The sequence below is a fragment of the Pinus tabuliformis genome, chromosome 9, assembly GCF_031772625.1.
Source record: "Pinus tabuliformis cultivar Carrire ecotype Pingquan chromosome 9, CPIR1, whole genome shotgun sequence".
Classification (NCBI taxonomy): Eukaryota; Viridiplantae; Streptophyta; class Pinopsida; order Pinales; family Pinaceae; genus Pinus; species Pinus tabuliformis.
In genome coordinates this window covers 1,691,270,533-1,691,289,674 of record NC_142307.1, presented here as the reverse complement: position 1 = coordinate 1,691,289,674, position 19,142 = coordinate 1,691,270,533, and the positions used below count along the sequence as shown (strand labels likewise).

The 19,142-nt window shown below is 33.9% G+C and overlaps 1 protein-coding gene across 1 annotated transcript; it reads left to right on the top strand.

The window, feature by feature from the left end:
* The first annotated feature begins 2,411 nt into the window (after nucleotides 1–2,411).
* On the top strand, nucleotides 2,412–3,329 carry LOC149155378 (2S albumin seed storage protein PINP1-like). Its single transcript, XM_089442215.1, has 2 exons — nucleotides 2,412–3,012; nucleotides 3,152–3,329. The coding sequence occupies exons 1-2, from the start codon at nucleotides 2,541–2,543 to the stop codon at nucleotides 3,178–3,180; spliced, it is 501 nt and encodes a 166-aa protein (XP_089298341.1). The 5' UTR covers nucleotides 2,412–2,540; the 3' UTR covers nucleotides 3,181–3,329.
* Nucleotides 3,330–19,142: the final 15,813 nt, after the last annotated feature.

The following is a 19,142-nucleotide window of genomic DNA, read 5'->3' as shown; positions in this document are numbered from 1 at the left end:
GGATAAAATTTATTATATTTAGTCTAATTAATTACAATTTAATGTCTAAATAATCTTTATGTGATCTAACCAATCATAATATATAATTTTATTTAATTAAAGATGTTGTGGCTATTCTCTAATTAATTAAAATTATATGGATCACTAGACATTATCCATTATAAATTGCATAAACAAAAATATACACAGTTTAATATAAAGCAATATATATATATATATATATATATATATATATATGGAAGGCGGAAACAATTACCGCACTAATCAAACTCTTAAAAAAAAAATTCTTATAAAATTATAAACATTTCTTTAACCAGAGTAAAAAAAATGTTTAGTAAAATGAATAAGTCAAAATGTCATTTTTAAATAAACTTCATACAAGAAACTATATGAGTAAAAACTGTGATAAATATCAGTATTACTCCAAATGATGGCAAGATTTCTCCTCAAAATAAATAAACTTTAAATACCTTTTAATGAAAACCATTTCATCTCGGTATATTTTTTTTTTTTGAATGAAAAGGAAATGGAAAACCTAAGAGATAAATCAAACATTAAAAGAAAATTCAGACAGCCATCTTTACAACAGTACCAGACAAACCCACAATATCTAGTAAGTCGAGCTGCAAAATTTACTAGACCAAGACTGTAACAATGACTATATAGCTAAATTTCAATTATTCTTCACTGTTGTTTTCAGAGGTTCATTCCAGATTATAGTTCCATACAAATCATGCCGGATGCCATAATCACATACCATATACCAGAGACAAAGGACCAAGACACCACTGTTAAACCCCAAATGTATCATAAATTTGTGATAATACGCAGAGACCAATATCGATTTATATGTGTCTTCTCAGAAATAAAATATATTCCAAAGCCATTTCACAAAAGTACTCAAATATGGAAATGAGAGATCATGTGGGACCTGGGTCGATTAAGACCATTTCTCAAGAGTAATAAAATCCGGAAATTAAACGAATCATATTCTAAAGCCAAATGCGTGAATGTATCTTTTCTAGATTCGTAGTAATCAAGCAAAAAAAAATATAATTTCTGAGATGACCCACCTGGGGAAAGCTATCGTGCAATGGATGTATTCCAGAAGAGTGGGTAGACTGAATATGTGAAACATGGCACGAAGAGAATAGTGGTTGTTTATAAAAGTGGAAGATCTGTAATTTCCGTTCTCATAACAACTCGTTTTGGTAAGCAGAACACACCAAGGCAGAGATAAGTGTGTACGCTCTGATACCAATGTTAGTTTATGACAACGATTCTATATGCGGAATTAGAACTTTAAAGAAATCATAAAAACTTAAAGAATCGTAAAAACTAGAATAAACTTTTATGTTCTTTACATTCGGAATTAATTTCTTTAAAGAATCAAAATGAAGGTTTAATGCCCAGGGAAAATAAATTACCTCCAGCCATTGATAACGCTCTTGCTGCAAACCAAAACTTTCCTATTACGCTTCCACAGTCCACTTGCTTTCTTGACTGAAAACAGCGCTCCAGCTTCAATCCAAAGTCATTCAAATGAGGAGCAGCAGCTGCTGCCTTGTTTTATCCACGCCTAAAAATATCGTAACACAATCTTCATCCAAGCAGAAAGAAAAGAATACAGAAAGTCTGAAGGCACTTCCAAGCTCTGCTCTCTCAGCTTGATGGTGTAAAAACTGAAAGGGATTGAGATGCAAGCTTGGGGACCAAACAGATAAATTTATAGTCAAGCTTCCATCAAGCTTCTGATGGCTATGTGTCAGGTGTTCCACATATCAAGGTAGAGAACTCCAAATGGAGTAATGGACCACTTCAGAGGCTCCCAACAATAAATTTATTAAGTGCAGTTGATTTCCTTAATTTAAGGAAATTACTGCATTTGGTTTCCAAAAATTAAGGAAAAACTGCAGTTTACTTCCATAATTGTAGGGAGCAGTTGGTAAAAAAATTAATGGAGCTTAACATGAAATGTTCATGTTTAGTGTTTGAATGGTATATTGCGGATTACTCGAGACTACAATATGTCGTCGAGCTTGCGCCCATGATTCTGAGCAGTGATGATATGGCGGTAAATAAACAAGTTGGCGGTTCTGTGCACACGTCATCACATTCTGATGTTGAATGCGATGTTTCGTGGGTTACGAAGAAGGTTGACAAAGGAAAAGGGCAAAGCAATATCTCGGGACTCGGGTGATTTCTGAAAAATGCGATACTCTTAAAGTGAGTCGCGTCGTTCGGACGTTGCAGTGCACTGTCGTGACCTGTAATGCGCCTGCAAGATTCTTCTCGTCTTTGAAAGACGCGGTCATTGGAAAGGGAGGCAGCCAGGCGTTCCTTCTTCGGGTAGCGTTGCAGTGGGACGTGGAGACTGAGAATCTGCATGCACTGCAACTGTTCCTCTCTTACTCCTCTTCGTGTTGCGCCGGTCGCTCTCCTCCCTTCCCTCACCATCCATAAATACAAAGTTAATACCCACGAACTCTTCATACATTCTCAGTTGTATTCCATCAGGGAAATTAACAAAGAAGAAAGGAATGGGTGTCTTCTCCTCTCCAATGTCGACGCTGAAATGGGTGACTTTATTCGCGGCCCTTCTGCTTCTCCTTGAGTGGGGCACTGCTCATGAAGACATCGTCATGGATGCAGAGGTGGTGCAACAGCAAGGACGGTCGTGCGACCCGCAGAGATTGTCTGCTTGCCGCGACTACATGCAACGCCGGAGAGAACAACCATCGGAAAGATGTTGCGAGGAATTGCAAAGAATGTCTCCCCACTGCCGATGCCAAGCCATAGAGCAAGCACTAGATCAATCTCAATCGTATGATTCATCCACGGAGGGGCTTTTCACGGAATCCGATGGTGCACCTCTTAATCAACGCCGCCGACGCCGCGGCGAAGGGCGCGGTAGGGAAGAAGAAGAGGAGATGATGGAGAGAGCCGAAGAGCTTCCCAATAGATGCAACGTCCGCGAGTCACCCCGCCGCTGCGATATTCGACGCCACTCTCGTAAGTCACTCCCAACCAACAGCGTTACCAATTATGGACGAACAATAATTAATTGTCATACTTTATGTGTAATTCTTTCTCTAAGTTCTTCCCTGCTATACACAATGGCTTATTTTTGTTTTGATTGGTGTGTGCGCAGGTTATTCCATTATCGGCGGTAGCTCCTGAGCGACTGACTAACTACCACGTGTATGTATGTAAATAAACATGCTGCTCGCATTCCAGCTACTTATGTAGTGGGTTTTGTAGGAGCTTATATAGGCTCTGCAACATAGCCGGCTGTCTCTAGCATGTAATAAACGAGTGAATGAATGAACAAATGCATTATAACTAAATTACTGAGCACATACATGGATAGATTGCACCTTGGAGTTTTGAAATTTCTTTTTAAAGTTTATTATAAAAAGCGAATACTTAACAACATACTGATCTTCTTTATCTCAGGATTTATGTGGATGATACAATCCATTAATTGAGCTCAAACCTGCAATACTCATATCTACAATGTCAGTACCGACACCATTCAACATTGTTATCCCACAGCAGGGCAGGGAATAATGAAATTGCTAAGACTCGAAATAGTTACACCTTGAAATTAGCACAAGGTATTAATTAAATTAACAAAACTTTGGGCATTATTCTTACATTGTAATCACATAGTTTATTGTAATCCAACGTATTAATCAACCGAGTTTGGACATTATTTTTACATTGTAATCAACCGAGTATACTGTATATTTCCTTAAAGCTCAAATAGGCTTTTGGCAATTTTTTAATATGTCCTGTCATCAGCTTCATTAATTTATATAGCTTGAATAATTTGGGGAGTTTTAATCTTAATTTTATGTTCTCCTCCAGAGTATATGGTAATCAGTTGATATTTTTTAATCTATATTTAAACCATTATTATCTATTTTAATATCATTTGGCATTAAGGCGGCTTCTAGACATTGTATCATGTGTATACCTTACCAGAGAATATTGCAAATTGTCATCAGTATAATCGAAATAATGGAGAGTTTTTACATATCTCACATATATTTATCCAGTTAATAAATTTATTTATTAACTAGATAAATTTCTCCCAAAGATTAATTTCTTAAAAAAAAATTATATAAAAAAATAAATTTTCATCTTTCATTTTAATCCAAAAAAATTGACCATTTTCTAATATTTTTGCATTTATTATATTTTTACCTCTTATTCTCATCCATCTCATATCATTTAACTATCTCATATCATTTATCAAAAATTTTGCATTAATTATATTTTTACCTCCTATTCTCCTCCATCTCATATCATTTAACTATCTCATGTCATTTACAATTAAATGTTCATTACTTTATTTTAATAGTTAACTTATCTCATATCATTTATCATTACTTTATTTTAATAGTTAACTTATCTCATATCATTTATCATTAACTGGTTAAATCATCTCATCCATCTCGTATCATTTAACTATCTCATATAATTTATCATTAACTGATTTAACTGTTAATTACTTTATTTTAATATTTAACTTATCTCATATCATTTATCATTAACCGGTTAAATCATCTCATCCATCTCGTATCATTTAACTATCTCATATCATTTATCTCGTATCATTTATTTTAATATTTAATTACTTTATTTTAATATTTAAAATATCTCATGTCATTTTTCATTAACTGATTTAACGATTAATTACTCTATTTTAATATTTAACTTTTATCATTAACTGATTTAACTGTTAATTAAATTATTTTAATATTTAATTTTTGTGATTTATTCTATTCTCCTAACTTCTCATTATTTATAGGTCTAGTCAGCATTCTCTTACTTTAACTTTCTTACTTTAACTTTTGTGACTGTTATTCTATTCTCCAACTTCTCATTATTTCTTTTACTTTAATTTTTGTGACTGTTATTCTATTCTCCAACCTCTCATTATTTCTCTTACTTTAACTTTTGTGACTGTTATTTTATTCTCTAACTTCTCATTAGTGACTGTTATTTTATTCTCTAACTTCTCATTATTTTATTTATAGATCTGGTTAGCATTCTCTTTTATTGTGTATTGGCTTTCTAGTCTAATAGATCTGGTCAGCATTCTCTTTTATTGTATATTGGCTTTCTAGTCTATGATGATGGGTGAATAGAGAAAACTCCTACACAATTCATCCCCTAAAGATTCATATTCAAACCATATGAATAATCTATGTATTGGCCTTTGAGTCTATAATGATGAATTCATCTCCTAAAAATTCAAATTCAAACAATATGAATAATTTATGGGTGGACAGATAAAACTCCTACATAATTCAGCTCCTAAAGATTCGGGTACACAAATCATCTCCTAAAAATTCATATTCAAAGCATATGAATAATCTCAAATAACTCAAATAATAAGGTTAATAAAAATAATAATAATAAATTATTTTTATTTTAATATAAAATTATTTTTATTTTATTTTAACGAAATTAATAAAAATAATAATAATAAATTATTTTTATTTTAACATAAAATTATTTTTATTAATTTTATTTTAACATAAAATTATTTTTATTTTATTTAATCTTTATTTTACTTTGGCGAAGTTAAAATATTTACTAAAACATCTTTACCATTACACTCTGACATCTCTCCACCTGACATCTCTCCTATTAAGGTGGAGAGCCTATTTCAGTGTAATAATCTTAATTTGATATTCTCTCTTATTAAGTTGGAGAGCCTATTTCAGTGTAATAATCTTAATTTGATGTAATTTAAAAATAATAAGTTTGAAATTTGAAATATTAAGTTGTATAATAGGTATAATTTTAATTAGTTAGTTTGAAATTTGAAAATAATAAGTTTGAATGGTATAATACTTATAATTTTAATTAATAAGTTTGAATGTTGAGGGGTGGTCGAAAGATAGTAAGTGTAATATCGGAGTTAAACAAGGTTGCCCCCTCTCTGCTACTCTATTTGGCATTTACATTGACAAGCTAGAATGTTGTTTAGAGGAAGTAGGATGTGCTGGCACAATCTTAGCTGGGATAGTCATCATCCTTCTTCTCTACACTGACGATATTGTTCTTCTCACAAGGTGCCCATCTGATCTTGATAAGCAACTTATACTTCTTAAGGATTTCGCTCTACCATGGGTATGATTGTTAACACTGACAAAACAAATGTTATGATTATCAAATCCAAGAAGGACACTTACGCTAATTTTATGTATGACAATAGTAACTTGGAGGAAGTGTCTTCCTACAAGTACCTAGGAATTGATATTCATCACAAGCTCAACTAGAACTATAGCATTGAGAAAATGATTAATGGGGGATGGAAAGATTATTTTGGTCTTGAAAATAATTGTAAAACAGCAAACCTCGTAATGTGGGATAGAAAGAAGTTCCTCTTTGAGACTTTAGTCTCTCCGGTTATCTTATATGGATGTGAGGTTTGGGGTTGTAGCATCTCTAGAGAATCTTGGAAAAAGATTGAGCAAATCCAAAAGCGTTTTATAACGTATAACCTCAAAATTAAAAGAAACACACCCTATCCTATTCTCCTTATAGAAGTGGGTCTTTCCCCTATCAAGAGCCTAGCTATGACTAGGCTTCTGTTGTACAAGCACAAACTCAATAACATAGGAGACCATAGACTTCTTAAGCTAGCTTTAAATTCCAGCCAAAGCCACCTAAGGCTCAAACGAGGTTGGTATAAAGACACCAGAGCCTAGTTAAACCATTGGGAGATCAACGAGAATGTTGCATTGCAAAACATTAATAACATTAAAAATATTGATACTTCTAAGTTCAAAGAAACATGAGCTCCATAGTGAAACGGGCCGTTGGGCAGTTCCTAAAACACCATGGATGGAAAGGTTTTGTCATCTCTGTGAGAATACGAACATCGAGGATAAAAATCACTTCCTCTTAGAGTGTCCCACATACAACCACATTAGATCTCAGTTTCAAAATCTTTGATGCAACACTCACCTTCCTAGACTTTTACGTTGTCAAAATTACAGTGAGCTCAGGAGGCTTCTCTCCAAGCTTTTTGAGCATAGGAATAAAGTCTTAAATCAAACTAAATAATTAGTTTCTTTAGGTCAGATAGACCAAAGTTTGGTCTCACTGGACGTTAACTATCATCATCATAATTTTAATTTTATATAGCTTAAATGGTGTAAGAGTAAGTTTAAATGTATAATATATATATATTTTTTTGTAAATAATATATATATATATATATATATATATATATAATGAATAATAAGTTTGAATTTTTGTAAATAATAAGTTTGAGTGGTATAATATATATTGCCATGCGAGTTTCCTTGAAAATTAAATAAATTTAAATTTAAAAATAAAATTTAAATTATGAAAATTCACAGGCTAAAATCACAATCTCCCCGTTATTATTTTGTTTATCTGAGTTAAATAAGGTTGCCGAATTTGTTCCGCATGTTTGAAAGTCTAGATATTTGTTTAATTAAACATAATCCTTGAAGTTTATATATTTCAATTTTGCTTTTTGGAATGGTGCATAATATCAAGACCAGCATTTCACGTCTGCTAACTAAAATCGCAGTCCGGTGTTTGGGGTTCCCTGATTCATGATGCCAATATAAATGTGCCCAGAACTCCCAAGTTATAATTGATTATTAAGAAGAGTTTTCCACCCTGTTTTTCCGTATTATATTCAGGATGGCAACTAGGCACAAGGAGGGCTCTAATAGATAGAAAAGTTTTGTGACAAATAATTGAGTTCAAACATCATATTAATGAGGTTGAGGATGTATTATCCAGTTGGTTGCATTCTCTGAATCATAAAAGCATATAAGTGCCAGTTGAGGATGGAGTACTAGTATCCATTTGGCTGCATGCTCTCAATCATATAACTGCCTTGAGATGCTCTTATATATAGATTTTTAACTACGAATTTGGGCATGGTCAGTTTATACTCCTATATATATACTCATCTCAATTGTAACACCCGGGCCCTTGTTATAACTATATTTGATTATAGTTGATACATCTTTGTTTTTGAGATTTATATAGATTTTTATTTTGATTTTGATTGAGATAAATAAAATGGAGTATTTATTTTAGGTTATGTTATGAGGATTGAGTTGTCTTGGGAGGTCACATAATAAAGTCAAAAAATGTGGCAGCGACCAAAACAATAAAGGAGATTGTTTGGCTCAAGAAAATTCTTGAAGATTTGTCGAAAAAAAAGTGCATTCTACATTGACAATAATTCTGCAATAAAATTGGCCAAGAATTCAAAGTTTCAACCAAGCCTATCAATACACAATAAAATTGGCCAATAATTCAAAGTTCCAACCAAGCCTATCAATACACAATAAAATTGGCGAAGAATTCAAAGTTCCATGATCTAACCAAGCATATCAATACAAAGTATCATTTAATTCAACACCATGTTAAGGCTGAGACTATTCACCTTTCTCATTGTTCCACAAATGAGCAGATTGTTGAGATTCAAATCATGTGTTCGTGACCTAGAGGATAACAAGTAGTACTGTCAATGTTGGATTCCTCTAAGATAAAAGAAAAATGTTTAATTCTTTTAATTTTTTTTCTAATAATTTTCTGAATATTTTTTTGCTTTATTAGTTTTTTAATTATATTTCTTTTCTTTTTGTCTAATTTTTTTAGTATGAGTTTTTTTATCAATTTGTTTTATTTATTTATTTTATTTTTATTTCTATATTTACATGAAGTGATCTAGAATTTTTATTTTTATTAAATGAATATTACAAATGTATTCTCAACATCTAAAGGACAATATCAAAGGTTATCAAATCAATTTTTCATTTTTCAGTTGCCATTATTATTAAAAATTATTTATGTATTGTGCATACATTTGTGAAATGGAACATTTCAATTTACCCAAACTTGTGTTACTTATGTAACCGCTCTTGTTAATATTTCCCCTTGTTGTGGCATGCTCTCTTTCATATGACCAAAAGTTGGTTTATGAGCTACCTATTCTCAATTTTACTTTTCTTTGCACACAAATCCCAATTTTACTTCTCTTTGCAAAAATGCACTTTTATCAGAGGTGACAAGGATCGATACTCACAGAATTAAAAGCTTAATCGCCTTCCTTCAGTTAAGTGGGCAAGATGGTAGCTGTAATCAGTATGCATTACATTCAAAATTATCCATATCAATAATATTATTCATATAAACCGTTCTTCAACAACTTTGACAGGAAGCACGGGTGCAAGTTATCGAATGCCTAGTTTGAAAATCCTAAGGTTGTTTGAATTAAACAAGCGCTCAAACATTGGTAGTCCCTGTGCGCCATGTCAAAAGAGAAAACCTGCCAGCCAAGTCAAAGGAGAAATTGGGCAACACCCAAGGAGAATGTCATAAGCGAATGCTTAATACCCTACCAGTGAATTTCATAAAAACACTAGCAATAATTACATTGAAAAACCTAGAACCGTTGTAATCAGTGCATTATTTCATACATTGAAGGCACCAAATACCTAACTAATGAGCGCATTATTTCATACATTGAAGCCCCAAATACCTGACTAATGAACAGAGACAAAGAATTATAAAGGAATGGAACAACACGCAGGTTCATATTCTCTGAATATCAACTCGTATTACTATCAGAGAAGGCAAAAGGTAGAACTGAATATAAAACATGATTGAAATTTTGATTTCCAAAGAAGGTATTTATACACAATGAATAATCCTCTCAAGTCAGTGGAAGTGGCTTCTTCGGGAAGCTACTTGAACTCTCGAAACTTCCTCATGATTTCTCCGGAAGAAACTAGACTCAACGCGTTTAATGCAGGGGGTTGGAATTAATGTTTTCCAACACTCCCCCTTAATTCCAACCATAAGATAAACACATAAAATACACTATCGCACAATACATAAGACATGTAAACATACTCTTAATAGACATGCCTGTTGGTCTAAGTCTCAGCTAGGCTTACAACATAATAAACACACGACTTGATAACACATCTTTCATTTTTGCCTTCTTGTTAAAGGGTCCATGCTTGTTTATTCACTGATGCAATTTCATCTTCACCTTTCTTTCTTTCCTTATGAGCTCCTTCAACTGCTCTTTGCTTACATACTTAACAACCTCTTCTGGATTGGGATGCAAGGCAACATCCCAAACAATGAAAACAAGGTACTCTGATTTATGCTCTCCCCACTTTCCGTCACAAGGAGCCTTGTAAAGTATGCGACCATGTTTCTCTTCATCCACCAAAATGCACTCACCTTCAAACATGTGTGACCTATTAACAACATCCATGGTGGTATCCTCCGCGATAGCAACTATCTTATAAGTAGATTCAATCAAATTTCTAAGAATTAGGTTATGGGAAAAGCAAGTTTTGATCTGATTGATTGGAAGATCATGTGGAATAGACTGCTCATCAATAAAACCATTATGTTTATCAAATAATTCTTCAAACTCAGAAATACTAACGGAATAAAAAATATTACTCGACCCAAAAATACTTCCAAATTGACTCTCTAAAAAAGCATTATCAAAAAGATCGCTATCAAACATTATTCCACTCATTTCTCGGCTTCAATAAGCTGGGTAAGAGCACATATATACTCTTTCAAAAACCATATGAGCTAACACTCGGCCACGCCTTAACTCTTTATGATCTTGTCTGCGAACACCCTTCCAATTTAATTGTAAGTCTGCAATAACAACAACCAAACAACACTAGTTCACCGCAGATGCTAGCTCAGATCCCAGAAACCACACCAAAATTCAACCACCACACTTTTAATTTTTCCCATCATGCAAATTAACAATTTTTTTTAAAACTCCTTTCACTTTATTTCTCCTCTTAGCTCTCCACGTGAAATTTATTTTCCATAATTACCATATACCTTATTAAACTTCATTCACAAAAACGTTATGCCAAAAGTTACATTACTTTGAAAACAAGTTTCATTACCTTGAAAAGTAACTAAGAGTGGAATATTCCACGTGGTAAAAAAACAAAAGAGGTTCAATAGATTTATGGAAATTTGTCCAAGAAACTTCTATGAATTCTGATGATAAGTGTAGAAGTGCAGTAGCATTACTTCTCATTATTTACATGAATTTGGTGAAATACATAATGCAAAAATATTTTGGGATGTTCTCGAAATGAAGTACAATATGGAGGGGAGTGAGAAAGTTGAAGATGATGAAAATGTTGTTGTTAAAAATGGTGATTGTGTTGAAAGCATCATAATTGGGATCAAGACTGAAAGTATGTCTGTAGTTGACAATAGAGTAGCATGTGATAGTGAGGAAACTCCCTATGAGGCGGAGACGTATGAAGTGAAATTTGATGATAATTATGTGTCTCATGAAGAGTGGTTCAATCTCATGCAAGAAAAACATCTTATTGATGAGTTGTTGTTTGGTGAGAAGAGTTGCCTACCTCCATACACAAATCAAATGCAGGACAACATGTTTGCAGCAACAAAGTTGATTAAAGAGGTTGAAGACATGTATCAACCAACTATGTCAACAAAGAAAGATGAAGGAAGCAAAGCTCTCTTAAAAGAGCAGGATGACAATGGTTATTTTTATGATCTTTTATATAAATCTAACATTGCTTTTAAGTGTGCAGATATTGATAGCCAAGAAGAAGCAATAAAAGAAGAAATTGCAAGCATTAAGGACAAGCATAAGTCCCAAGAACCTGCAGCAATATTGAATACAAAGAATGTTAACTTGCAATCAAGAAAGGATAAGCTCCGTGACTATTTCATGGCAAGAAAGGTGAAGATGAAACTACATCAGTAAATGAACAGGCATGGACCCTTTAGCAAGAAGGAAAAAATGAAAGATGTGTTATCAAGTTGTGTGTTGATTATGTTGTAAGCCTAGCTGAGACTTAAACCAACAAGCATGTCTATTAAGAGTATGTTTACAGTGTCTTATGTATTGTGCGATGGTGTATTTTGTGTGTTCATCTTATGGTTGGAATTAAGGGAGAGTGTTGTAAAACATAAATTCCAACCACTTGCATTAAATACGTTGAGTCTAGTTTCTTCTAGATAATTAATGAGGAAGTTTCGAGAGTTCAAGTAGCTTCCCGAAGAATCCACTGCCACTGACCCGAGAAGATTCTTCATTGTGTATAAATACCGTCTTTGGAAATCAAATGTTCAATCACGTTTTGTATTCAGTTTTATGTTCTGTGTTTTGTGATATGGTATCAGAGCACCCCTGGAGCAGGAAGAATAGAGAGGAAGAACAGTGCTCCAATCTTCACGACCCCACAACGTTGCTCAAACACTCAGCGACTCCTCAAAAAATAATTGTCTAATAGTATTAACGCAGGCTGCTTCTCCAGGAAAATCCTCACGGCTCCAACGCTTAACACATAGTCTCCTCCAAATGGCAACGGTCTTCAGCAGCTTCACCTTCGACTGGAGATTCTTTACAATCTTCAGCATTGTCAATCTTCAACACAGTGCAACACGTCTCCTACGCCTCCACGGAGCTCACACATACAATAGATTTATGGATATTTGAGGAGAAAAAATGAAATGGTAGAAGTTGTAGAAGGATTTGAAATGTTTCCAGTTATTAAATCCATGCCTAATAAAGATATGAATCAGCATAAGGAATTTGCAGACATTGATGCAATATTGAAGCAATTAATGCCATTTTTTCCAATTTTGTCATCTAAAAATTTTAAGATTTGGGCAATTAAAATGAAAGGATTGCTTGGTTTAGTAGATTTATGGAAATTTGTCCAAGAAACTTTTATGAATTATAATAAGTGTAGAAGTGTAGTAGCATTACTTCTCATTATATCAGATCTAGATGAAAACATTTTGTCTAGTATTTTGCATGAATTTGGTGAAATACATAATGCAAAAATATTTTGGGATGTTCTTGAAATGTAGTACAATATGGAGGGGAGTGAGAAAGTTGAAGATGATGAAAGTGGTGTTGTTAAAAATGGTGATTGTGTTGAAAGCATCATAATTGGGATCAAGACTGAAAGTATGTCTATAGTTGACAATAGAGTAGCACGTGATAGTGAGGAAACTCCCTATGAGGCAGAGACGTATGAAGTGAAATTTGATGATAATTATGTGTCTCGTGAAGAGTGGTTCAATGTCATGCAAGAAAAACATCTTATTGATGATTTTTTGTTTGGTGAGAAGCGGTGCCTACCTCCATACACAAAGCAAATGCAAGGCAACATGTTTGCAACAACAAAGTTGATTAAAGTGGTTGAAGACATGTATCAACCAACTATGTCAACAAAGAAAGATGAAGGAAGCAAAGATCTCTTAAAAGAATAGGATGACAATGGTTCTTTTTATGATCTTTTTTATAAATCTAACATTTCTTTTAAGTGTGCAAATATTGATAGCCAAGAAGAAGAAATAAAAGAAGAAACTGCAGGCATTAAGGACAAGCATAACTCCCAAGAACGTGCAGAAATATTGAATACAAAGGATGTTAACCTGCAATCAAGAAAGGATAAGCTCCGTGACTATTTCATGGCAAGAAAGGTGAAGATGAAACTGTATCAGCAAATGAACAAGCATGGACCCTTTAGCAAGAAGGAAAAAATGAAAGATGTGTTATCAAGTTGTGTGTTAATTATGTTGTAAGCCTAGCTGAGACTTAAACCAATATGCATGTCTATTAAGGTATGTTTATAGTGTCTTATGTATTGTGTGATAGTGTATTTTGTGTGTTTATCTTATGGTTGGAATTAAGGGGGAGTGTTGTAAAACATTAATTCCAACCACCTACATTAAATACGTTGAGTCTAGTTTCTTCCAGAGAATTAATGAGGAAGTTTCAAGAGTTCAAGTAACTTCCCAAAGAAGCCACTACCACTGACTCGAGAAGATTCTTCATTGGGTATAAATACCCTCTTTGGAAATCAAATTTTCAATCGCGTTTTGTATTCAGTTATGTGTTTTGTGTTCTCTGATATGGTATCAGAGCAAGCCTAGAGTAGGAAGAACAAAGAGCAAGAACATGTTCCAATCTTCACGGCCCCACAAAGCTGCTCAAACCCTCAACAACTCCTCAAAAAATAATTGTCTAGTAGTATTAACACAGGTTGCTTCTCCAGGCAGCTCCTCACATCTCTAGGGCTTAACACACAGCCTCCTCCAAATGGCGATGGTCTTCAGTGGCTTCACCTTCAACTGGAAATTCTTTACAATCTTCAGCATCATCAATCTTCAACACAACTCAACAAGTCTCTGACACCTCCACGGAGCTCACACATACAATAGATTTATGGATATTTGAGGAGAAAGAATGAAATGGTAGAAGTTGCAGAAGGTTTTGAAATTTTTCCAGTTATTGAATTCATGCCTAATAAAGATATGAATTGGCATAAAGAATTTGCAGATATTGATGAAATATTGATGCAATATTGAAGCGATTAACGCCATTTTTGCCAATTTTCTGAGGTAAAAATTTTAAGCTTTGGGCAATTAAAATGAAAGGATTGCTTAGTTCAGTAGATTTATGGAAATTTTTCCAAGAAACTTCTATGAATTCTGATGATAAGTGTAGAAGTGCAGTAGCATTACTTCTCATTATATCAGCTCTAGATGAAAACATTTTGTCTAGTATTTTGCATGAATTTCGTGAAATACATAATACAAAAATATTTTGGAATGTTCTTGAAATGAAGTACAATATGGAGGGGAGTGAGAAAGTTGAAGATGATGAAAGTGGTGTTGTTAAAAATGGTGATTGTGTTGAAAGCATCATAATTGGGATCAAGACTGAAAGTATGTCTATAGTGGACAATAGAGTAGCATATGATAGTGAGGAAACTCCCTATGAGGCGGAGACGTATGAAGTGAAATTTGATGAAAATTATGTGTCTCATGAAGAGTGGTTCAATCTCATGCAATAAAAACATTTTATTGATGATTTGTTGTTTGGTGAGAAGCGTTGCCTACCTCCATACACAAATCAAATGCAGGGAAACATGTTTGCAGCAACAAAGTTGATTAAAGAGGTTGAAGACATGTACCAACCAACTATGTCAACAAAGAAAGATGAAGGAATAAAAGCTCTCTTAAAAGAGAAAGATGACAGTGGTTCCTTTTATGATCTTTTTTATAAATCTAACATTGTTTTTAAGTGTGCAGATACTGATATCCAAGAAGAAGAAAACTCCCAAGAACATGCAGGAATATTGAATACAAAGAATGTTAACCTGCAATCAAGAAAGGAGAAGCTCCATCACTATTTTATGGAAATAAAGGTGAAGATGAAATTGCATCAACAAATGAACAAGCATGGACCCTTTATCAAGAAGGCAAAAATGAAAGATGTGTTATCAAATCGTGTGTTGTAGAAAATCCAGATTATGTTGTAAGCCTAGCTAAGACTTAGACCAGCATGAATGTCAATTACGAGTATGTTTATAGTGTCTTATGTATTGTGCTATAGTATATTTTGTGTGTTTTCCATATGGTTGGAATTAAGGGGGAGTGTTGGAAAAACATTAATAATTCCAACCAATGTCTGCATTTAATGCACTGTCTAGTTTATTCTCGAGAGTTCAGGAGATGGTCTCGAGTCTTCTGGAGACTTCAAGTAGTGTCCTAAAGAAGCCACCAACAACCAGAATCGAGAAACTTCTCTGCGGTGTATAAAAATCCTTGTTTGATAATGAAATGGAAAAGCTATGTGTTTAGTGTTTTTTTTGCGCTCTCTGATAATTACATGCTTATTCCAGAGTGCAACAAGGAATTACTTAAGTATATAGAAACTAATACTAGATTCGCATTATGCTTATGAGACTTAAATAATTCATGGTCCTTACTAGATTACGAGCATGTTGGTGTAAGCTTGCTTTATGATTCCATAACAGTTCTAGTATTAAATTGACTTATTAATGCATAAAGGTAAGTAGTGAAATTACCAAGATTGGTTTGCGTTACTCTTACTAGTCTTGAGCGTTGTACTAAGCTCAAGTGAGTTATAAAAATAGTCAAGCAAGATATTACCAAATCTAGCTAGTAGTAATGAAGAATAAAAAAATGAACATGTTACAGTTATAGTTGTTTTTCCATATTAGGAGAAAAATATATATTCCTTTTTTTTTAATTTTTATTTTTTAATATAATATAATATAATTTATATTTTTTTTATTTAATTGGTTGTATATTAAATTTAAAAAATTACACGATCTCTCATGAAAACATTTTATAAGTAATTTGTGTAAATTCTGAAATTTGAGCAAGTGTCACGTAATTTGTGTAAATTCAAAAATTCGAGCTACTGTAAATTTAAATCTAGGATAAATCAAAGACAATGAAAACACTACTCTGATTTAATGAAAATTAAATGGGCTGGAATCGGAGGTTGTTGGGATCTTTTGATCTGTTAGACTAGAATGAGAAACTAACTAGGTTCAAGGCTCTCTGTTAAAAGAAATAAGAGGGGAATCGCAATCCAAGGAGAAAAATATTTTTGTTGTGCTCTGAAACGGGAATGGGGATTTTAGTTATGTTCCATTAATTGGGTTCAAGGCTCTCTGCTAAAAGAAATGCCAACAAGCATATATTCATTTTCCTATGCTAAAGAACAAGCTTAAACCAAATAGATAGGGTGAACCCGACAAACTCCTTTTCTATCGGGAACCTCAATTTCTGAAACAATGAAATCAAGACCACCACAAATTGGTCGAGCAAGAAAACCATAGAATCTATTAGTTGAGATGGAAAACCATAGTAATTTCTGGTTATCTAAATGGAAGGCATGGTGGGCAAGCTGCTTAGATAATGCAGGTGGATCAACTACCGTTGCTTCTGTTGAATCTATTGTTACGAGAGGAGGATGAAAAGCCAAGGATGCTTGGGGTTGGCAATGAAATTCCTAAAGATATTTAGAGAGATTGCATGAACCAACATGGCAGAGTAGAGACTTGCTTTGGGTATAGTTTTTAAAATTTAGATAATAGTTTGAATTTAAATTAAATAATATTAAAATAACATTACATAAACATGTGGCATCAATCAACTTCAAACATGGGTATAAGACAACATACCTATCGTAAATCAAAGAAATGAAAAAAATAGACAAATGAAATCCCAAATAATAAAAACTTGTTGGGTAAGCATGCCCAGGACTTGCATGAAGCCCACATGCCCCTTTTACAAATGCGTTTTTGGAGCAGAATTAGCCCTTCTATAGTTTCTTTTGCAACATAATTAGCCAATGGTTTTTTAGCAGTGTCATTAGTTTCATATGGAACTACAACAACTCTGGTTTGTTCATGGCATACCCTTGCTTTTGCAGCGGAATTACATATCCTCGTACCTAGCCCCTCCCCTGTGAGATGGTCACCGATCTACCTTGCCTGTGAGATGGTCACCAATCTACCTTGCTTGACAATAGAGAAAATAGATGTGATAATAGAGCTAGCACCACATAGAATAGGGACAACAGATTGAGTTACAAAAATTTAGTTAAGACTTAGTAGCCAGTGAACCAGAACTAGACATTGATAGATTAGAAGAAACATGTCGTCCAGAAGTTAGATGAAATATTGGGTGAGGGTGTGGCCAGCGCGAAAAAAAATGGGATGGAAAGACACTGACTCTCATGCCCCGAAAGGCTAGATTTAGTTGTTTCACCTTGCTATAGTGGTATGCCCATTTCATTATTCAAAGGAATAGTATGCACATTTCATTATTCAGAGGAAAAGGAGATGAGACTCCTAGTTCGGTGGTTGAGGCAATGATTCTATCATTTCAGATGGAGGCGCCACTACAAGTGTGGATCAAAGAAAGTGATAACTTATAGTTGATTATGTTGGTAAGCCTATAAATAATGATAATTCCTCTTAACTTAGTGGAAAACCCATTAGAATTCCAGTTATTTCAGTGAGACTGTTATGAAAATTTAGAAGATATTTAGGGTCTCTCCACACCAATGTAAGAAAAATCAGAAATATTCATAACTTGAGAGGGAAAATGCACAGAAATATTCAGAAATTTATAGAGAAAATGTATAATTAGTATTGAAAAATGTATAATTAGTATTGACTAATAAAGCACAAGCTTACCAGTCAAATTTTTCCCTCTTTTATGACAATGGATGCAGTTGGAAAAATTGGAAGAGTAGGGTTTAGACCCTGAACTTTGGGAAACATCAAACTTAATAGGGAACTAAAATGGGATTTATGAATTGTCCACTAGGTAAACTTTTCTCCCTCCATGGAGTGGGGCATCTGATGTATTAGTATTGGTTTTTCTTCTGAGTGCCTCCACTACCTAAATTAATGGACACAGAATCGGTGTGCTCACTATAGCCCTTCACTATTCCCTGAGCTGCATTCATTTTCTTCTGTCTCACACAATTGTCTGTAATTTTCTCTTTAACGGTAGTTAAATACTTAGTGGCAACATAATTTGCTCTCAAACCTTAGGGAACTACTTCAAATCTCATCAACTTCTATGGCCCTTAAAATTTTCGTGGCAAATTCAAAACTCATAGACTCCTGTGAATTCTCTGCAAGGTCTAGTGGGTTTTCAAACTTTTATTGATGGTGGCCTTCATTTGAGTTTTAATATTAGCTAGACTATTGTGGCAATTTATGTGGAAGAATTCTTGAAAGATACATATTTTCATGGTTGGGCGGAATTTGTTGTTTGCCATGAACACAATCTTGTGAAATTGGAGCCTTGGAGTCTCATGATGGATGACAGGATCTACTTGCATGCGAGCAGTGTCATCCTTTGATATTCATAGACGTGAGTTAGGGCCCTGCGAGTAGACGTTCTAGCTATTCGGCGCTCAGCTCTGGTCGCTGCTAGAAATCAACATTCCCGTTAGTTACGAGAGGCTCTGAGCACCTGACATGATGACGGTGAACATCAATATAATCAAATGAAAATGTAGAAGGCATGCAACATGCCACAAAGTATAATGTGGTGGCTTTGGAGCAATTGATTTCCATACATATTTGGATAACTTTGCAATGGAGAGCACAAAGCATTAAATGTTTTCCAGGTAATGCTAACTGCAGCTTAGCATTAAACCAGCATCGAATTTAAAGTAAAACAACTTATCCTATGTTTAATAAAATCATACAGTTTCCTGGGAAATAAGGGGTGGAAACTAAAACTTT

What these genes read in the sequence shown, in the direction of transcription:
- LOC149155378 (XM_089442215.1), top strand. Translation starts at nt 2,541, where the DNA reads ATGGGTGTCTTCTCCTCTCCAATGTCGACGCTGAAATGGGTGACTTTA. An exon ending in CGATATTCGACGCCACTCTC is followed by an intron (nt 3,013 to 3,151) that starts GTAAGTCACTCC and finishes GTGTGTGCGCAG; the next exon opens with GTTATTCCATTATCGGCGGT.